At 43.7% G+C, this 7,158-nt stretch overlaps 1 protein-coding gene across 1 annotated transcript; it reads right to left on the reverse strand.

Annotated features, from left to right (window-relative positions):
- Window positions 1-4,719: 4,719 nt before the first annotated feature.
- On the reverse strand, window positions 4,720-5,196 carry LOC147515894 (uncharacterized). Its single transcript, XM_086593093.1, has one exon. The coding sequence runs from the start codon at window positions 5,194-5,196 to the stop codon at window positions 4,720-4,722; it is 477 nt and encodes a 158-aa protein (XP_086449219.1).
- Window positions 5,197-7,158: the final 1,962 nt, after the last annotated feature.

Below are 7,158 nucleotides of genomic sequence, written 5' to 3' on the forward strand. Positions count from 1 at the left end.
AAAAAGAAAAAAAACTTCTCTTGTTTTGCTATCAGGTTCGTGTTTCCACTTAAATTTTTTGATATTTTCTTCTTTTTTTGATTTGTGCAATATTTATGACTAGTGATAGTTTGAGTGGTAAGGTTGAAGTTGATGAATGGAGAGAGAGAATGGTAAGTGATGAAGAAGTTGATGATAGGGTTAGTAGTGGTGCAGAGGTTTCATCGTCTTCATCTTTGGAGACAATAGATGGGAGGAAGCCTAAGCCGGAGGATTGCTATGCAACTTTGAGGGAGGAGTTTGGTTAGGTGGAGTCCGACCTGAGTAAAGAGAGGAATTTGTATGGAAATGACTACGTTCCTTGGGGTTGAAAAGTAGGTGTTTGCTATGGGCAATTGAAGGTTGGGATGAGGTTGCCTTTTTCCCATCTTACTGTGGAAGTGTTGAACTTTTTGGGGAAAGCCCCTTGTCAGTTCGTAGGGAACAGTTGGAGGATTCTCCATGTGTTGGATCTGTTGAATGACAGGGGCTATAACATCTGTTTATTGGATGTGATGAAGCATTTTGTTGTGAGGAGGTCGAGTGTTTTGAATTTCAATTTTCATGTCTTTAAGGGGAAGTCGCTTGTTATCTTGGGGGTGAGTAAGGAGGAATAGGGGCGTAGGCCGTTGTTGGCTGTGGGTAGATATTGTCTTCCTGGTTTGGTGATTGAGAATCGTGTTGTACAGTTGCCTGGTAGGTCGTTGGTTTTAGGTCATAATGTGTGTATGGTATATCATAATTTGGACGTTCTGATTTATTTGGTTTGTTTTTGCAATGATCAACATTCGTTTTCGTACTAAGGCCGGTGTTATTAAATTTGCTTGTTTGAGCTTGGAGGAGAGAAAATCAACCGTAAGAGGCTGGAGCAAAAGGTGAGGGCTCGCAAAACTGTGGTTGTTATCTCTGATTCTAGCTTGGAATCAGTCATGGAGAGGGAGAGTCAAAAGAAAGCACCTATTTCTGGAGAGAAAAGTGTTGGAGGTGCTGGTGACAGCCGTTTTGGGGGAGCTAGGACTGCTGGTGGAGCTGCTGAAAGTCGTTAGGGGGTGGTGAGGATAGCTGGAGGAGTGATGCAATCCAGACGCTCTGAGTTGGGTGACGAAAATCATTTGTCATCTCAACGTTCTGAGTTAGGTGACGCAAATCGTTTGGCATCCCAACAATCTGAGCTAGGGGATGGAGGACGCCTTGCATCCAACCGCTTCTCCTCTGGTGATGCAGATCGCTCTGCATCCAACTGCTTCTCCTCCGGAGATGCGGGTGCTGGAAGTGCTGGTGGTGTTACTGCTGGTGGGAGTGCTGGTGGAGAAGGTGATGCTCCTACTTCATTCCAGAGGCCTGTTCTGAAGAGGCGCTCTGATATGGTTGAGTCAGAGGGGGCTAAGAGGGCCCGATCTGAGTCTGAGGAGCGACCTAGTACTGATGAGGGTCATGCATCTTTAGGTCGGGTTCATCTGAAGAAGATGAACCTGATTGATTTGGCTGCTGATACATGGGTGGCTGAGGCCCGTGGAAAGAAAAAGGTTAACGATGTTGAGCCTGCTTCTGAATAGTACAAGCCAGGAAGTACGGACCCAAGTAAGAAGAGTGGAAGTGACGTTCTGGATAGGCTGGTTATGTATGAAGACTCTGTTAGTGGGCTGAGGAAGTTTATGGAGAATGGAGGTTGTAGCTTCAAGTCTAAGTTGGTTGTTGTTGGAGAGTATTGTGCTTTATAAGGATAGGCCCAAGCTTGATAATAAGAGTCTAGATGTGAGCTTGCTGGAGATGGATCGATCTCTGTGCTATGTGAGTGTTCTTCCATTCTGAGCTTGTTTCTATTTGGCTTTGTCAATTCTAATCCGATCTCATTTATATATATATATATATATATATATATATATATATATATATATATATATATATATATATCATTTTTTTCTTATAAGTTCTAGCTATGTACAGGAAGTTGAGGGAGATGGCTTCCATCTTCAATCAGTACAAGAAGGATCTGGATGCGAGCAAGCAATCTTATGGCAAGCTGGTGACCGAGTAGCAAGTGGAGAGGGCTGAGGTTGTAGGGCTAAGGGCTCAGGTGCAAGAGTTGGGTGGGAAAGTGGCCTTGCTGTAACCCTCTCTTGACTTTGCAAAGTTGGTGGTTCCGCAATGGGTCGCCGAATGTAAGAAGCAGCGGGTCGTTGCTAAACAAGCTGAGACTGAATATAACAAGCTGGTTGATTTGGTGGAGGTGGTGATACTTACGTTCTAGTAGATGATTATCTGGATCTAGATCATAGGTATGAGCTCCTGAAGATGTCAGTTGAAAGTGGGGCTACCATAGTGTCTGTTGACGATCCTGGTGTAAATTCAAGTAGACGATCTGACCTGCCGATCGACCTAGGTGCTGTTCTAGCTGCCCCTCTAGTTGTGCCTCCCGTTGTTGTTTCTTTGAATGTTCATGAAGTTGTTGTTGGTCCAGCCAGTGGCCCGGTAGGTGAAGAGGGTTATGAGCTGGATCCTTTGAATGTTGATCAAGTATCGCATGTTGTTTGAGTTTTTTCTGGTTTGATTGTTATTTGTGATGTGGGTAAAGCGTTTGAACAATATTCTCTTTCTGTATGCATGTGATTGCTGATATACTTTATATTCTTATGATGAGGATACTGAGGTCATTTTCCTGGGATAACCTGGGGGCCTAATGTATCTAACCGAAATTTGTATGGAAGTAGGAATATTTAAATTACTTACTTGTTGGAATTTGCTTGAAGCATGCATGTGATTGCTTTTGCTATTTTTGACTTGTTGCATGACGACTTGTGTTGCCTAGTAGTCGTACGGATGAACTGCTTGACTTTGTTAGGTCATCTGATTGTTACAGGTTGTAATGCATTTGTGTACGACCTGGTATATTTACGTAGTTGGCACTTAGGCTTTGTCTTGTCCCTAGGTGTACGCCCTGATTCATTCCTTTTAGGGGAACCTCTACTTGATATAATTAGCTTTTGAGTGGCGATTATATTTAAGTCTAACTTAAATCCTTTGTGAGTTCATAAGTTGACTTGGGGTCCCCTAGATTGTATTTGTCTGATAATTGGCATTTGAGTGGCAATTACAGTTGAATCATACTTAACCCTGGTATTGGTGTTAAGTTGATTTAGGGTCCTTTTGGGGGACATTGTTTGAATTGATTGAAATTTAACCACTGCGTGGTTGTAGTTGAGTCGTTGTAGACTCCGCCTTTGATGTACGACCTGTCATTGTGATGACATAGGTTGGGTTGCGCAGTGTGAGATGCATTGTACTTATGTAATGCCCACAATGATATCTATACACAAAATGTTAATAAAATTTTCTTCATATTGACTTGTGTATCTGGAGAAAGACTTATTGATAGAATCGCTTTAGGAGAGTTGTATTCCAAGGTCAGGGAAGCATGTCACCGAGCTGAGTTTTGATCCAGAATGCGCAATTTCTAACGACTTTGTCAACAATGTAGGGGCCTTCCCAAGTTGGGTCGAGTTTGGCCGGGGCGAGTGTCGTTTTGAGGACGAGGTCCCCAGCTTGGAAAGATCTTAGGATGACCTTCTTATTGTAAGATCGTCGGATTGTTTGGTGGTACAGAGCTAGGGATATTACAACTGTTTCTCTGCGTTCCTCTAGGAGATCAACTTCTTTTGCCAAGATAGTGTCATTGTCTCCTTACTCGACGATGTCAGAACGTGTGATTGTAAGTGTGAGTTATGACGGTATTACTGCTTCTACTCCGAAGCAAAGTGTGAAAGGAGACTCATTTGTACTGGCTCTGGTTGTTGTTCTATATGCCCATAGAATGTTCTCGAGCTGCTCTTGCTCTCCAACTTCTTTCAGAGGTTTCCTTTCATGGCCTTGTTTGTGGCCTCTACTTAACCATTGCTTTGAGCATATCTAGGTGTAGAAAACGCTTGAGTGATGTGCCATTTTTGTAGAGAAGCCCTGACTTGTGTGCCAGCAAATTGGGTTCTGTTGTCCATGACAAAGGTGTGGGGTAGACCAAATCTTGTGATGATATTGGTCCATATGAAGTTGATTACGTTGACTTCCTTGACCTGGACTAGTGGGATTGCTTGAACCCACTTGGTGAAGTAATCTGTGGCTGCTAGGTCGTATTTGAGCCCTATTTTCTTTTGTGGGATGAACGGTCCCATGATGTCTAGCCCCCACATGTGGTAAGGCCATGGGCTGCTATATTAATCAATTCCCTTACTGGACTTAGGTGGTTGTGGTCAAATGTTTGACATTAGAGGCATTTAAGTACGTACCTTTTTGCCTCGATATGCATGCCTGACCAATATAACCCTTGGGCTATTACTTTATGTTCCAGAGATCTTGTTCCTGCATGGTTGCCACATTCACCTTTGTTGATTTCATCAAAAATGAGCTGTCCTTCCCTCGGAGTTATGCACCTTAGGTGGGGTCCTCCTGTTGATTTGCGGAACAGTTGTCCGTTGATCACTGTGTATCTTGGGGCTCGGAATTGTATTGCACGAGCATTCTTTGCTTCTGATGGGATCTCACCATGTAAGATGAATTTAATAAATGGGCCCATCCAAGATTGACTGATTTCTTCATTAGATGAGGGCTGGAAATCTGCAAGGCTGTTGACACTTTCTTTGTGGTATGCAGGTCGTTCCAGGACGTCAATGTAGACTGTGGTCGGACATGCTTCTTGTGTTTTGGAGGCTAGGAAAGCCTATCTGCATGTCTATTGTCCTCTTGAGGAATATGTTCTAAGGAGAATATTTTGAACGAGTTGATGATGTCAGTAACGACATGAGCGTGCTTTGCCAGGTTTGCTCTATTCGTGACATATTCTTTGGTGATCTGCTTGACGATTACCTGGGAGTCGCTGTAAGCTTTAAGCTTTAGGACTTGTAGTTGTTGCGCCATGTGGAGGCCTGTGATCAATGCTTCGTATTCCGCTTCTTTTTTGGACGTTGTGAAATCGATCTTGATTGAATTCTGTAGCTGGGATCCTTCTGGTGAAGTTAACACAGCCCCCAGTCGACTACCGTTGTTATTGGATGCTCCGTTTACGTGGAGGTGCCATGTGTCTGGGGCTGGTTGATGGAGTGCAGTGATGGGTTCAGGTTCCCAGTTGATGTCTTCGACTAAGAAATCTGCCAAGAAATCGGCAACGACTTGACCTTTGCGAGACATTCTGGGAACGAACTCGATGTGATGTTCTCTGAGTTCTTCAGTCCACTTGGCCATACGGGATATTTTGTTGTTGGAACTCAATACCTGCTTGATAGGTACATCAATGATGACCTTGATGCTGTGATATTAGAAGTAAGGTCGGAACTTCCGAGCTGAGTAGAGTAAAGAAAGCATTATTTTCTCCATTGGAGAGTAGTGTTTTTCTGAATCTGCCAACGTCTTGCTGGTGAAGTGGACCGGCTTTTCGACTCCATCATGTTCGCGAAAAAGAACTGAGCTGATTGCGAAGTTGGTAGTTGCAAGGTACAACCCCATTGTTTCTCCTTCTTCTGGTTTGGACAGGATGGGTGGAGTTGATAAATAAGCTGTTAGGTCGTTGAAGGCTTTCTGACACTCGTCTGTCCATGTGAATGTTGCCCCCTTTTTGAGTATTTGCAGTAATGGTCTGCACTTATCAGATGCTCTTGATATGAACCTATTGAGGGTTGAAACCATGCAATATAACTTGTGGATATGTTGCTTTGTAGTTGGTTCTAGCATTTCAAGGAGAGCTTGAATCTGTTCTGGGTTTGCTTCAATTCACCTTTGTGAAACAAGGTAACCTAAGAATTTCCCTGAGGCTACTCCGAATACGCACTTGGCTGGGTTGAGCTTCATCTTGTTTTAGCGAAGTCGTTCAAAGGCTTCTTGTAGGTGGGAGATGTGATTGCCCACTTTTTCTCTTTTGACCACCAGGTCATCAATGTAGACCTCCATAGTGTCTCATAACAAGTCTTTGAACATTTTGGTGACCAGTCTTTGGTAGGTTGCACCTGCGTTCTTCAAGCCAAAAGGTAGGACTTTGTAGCAGAACGTACCTTGCTGGGTTATGAAGGACGTCTTTTCCTGGTCTTCTTCTGCAAGTGGTATTTGGTTGTATCCAATGTATGCGTCCATAAATGACAAGAGCTCATGGCCGCATGTTTGATCTACAAGTATGTCGATCCTTGGTAGGGGGAAACTGTCCTTTGGGCAATGCTTGTTCATATTGGTGAAGTCAATGCAAAGTCGTACCCAACCATTCTTCTTTGGAACAGCTACAATGTTGGCCAGCCAGGTCGCGTACTCGACTTCTCTGATGAATCCAACATTTTTTAGCTTCTCTATCTCTTCGTTGATGACTTTTTGAAATTTGAGTGCTAGTTTCCTAGGTCGTTGTTTGATAGGCTTGACTGCTGGATCTACATTTAACTTGTGGAAAGTGACCTAAGGGTCAATTCCTGGCATATCGATGTACGACCAAGCAAAAACATCTTTATTGAGAGATAAAAATTTGACAAGTTGCTCCTTGAGGTCTAAGTCAGCCCCTACATAAATAAATTTTTGGTCACCAGTTGTGCCCAAATTGACTTTTTCTCCTGGTTCGATTTGAGCTTGTTTCCCTTTTAGCTTGTCTGTTGCAGTTGTTGGAGGGCTGGATGTTTGAGAATCTTGATTCTTTGGGACGTCTTTATCCTCGATGACCTGAGACTTGGGTGAGGTCGTTGTGCTGACCTGATTGCATCTGTGAGCTTCGAGTTGGTTGCTTCTGAGCTCCATGATGCCTCGGGGTCCGAGAAATCACAGGACTTGGTGTAGGGTTGATGGAATTGCTTGAATCTTGTGGATCCATCTACGTCCTAGGATGGCAGTGTAGGACAACTTGACATCGATTACACTGAAGTGTATTGAAGTTTTGACCATGTTCTCCTTTTCGCCGATGGAAACTGGTAGGATAATGTCTCCGATGGCATCTGTACGATCTCCATTGAACCCATAGAGCGGTGCATTTGACTCTATCATCACCGAGTCTGGTAGGTGCATGTCCTTGTAAGTTTGCTAGAAAAGTATGTCGCACGAACTGCCTGGGTCGATAAGGACTCTTTTGACTGTCCATCCGTTGATTTTTACGTGCACTACCAGGGCATCATTATGATGTAGGCA

This window comes from Coptis chinensis, chromosome 2 (assembly GCF_015680905.1).
Source record: "Coptis chinensis isolate HL-2020 chromosome 2, ASM1568090v1, whole genome shotgun sequence".
Taxonomy (NCBI): domain Eukaryota; kingdom Viridiplantae; phylum Streptophyta; class Magnoliopsida; order Ranunculales; family Ranunculaceae; genus Coptis; species Coptis chinensis.

What these genes read in the sequence shown, in the direction of transcription:
- LOC147515894 (XM_086593093.1), bottom strand. Translation starts at nt 5,196, where the DNA reads ATGTCTCGCAAAGGTCAAGTCGTTGCCGATTTCTTGGCAGATTTCTTA.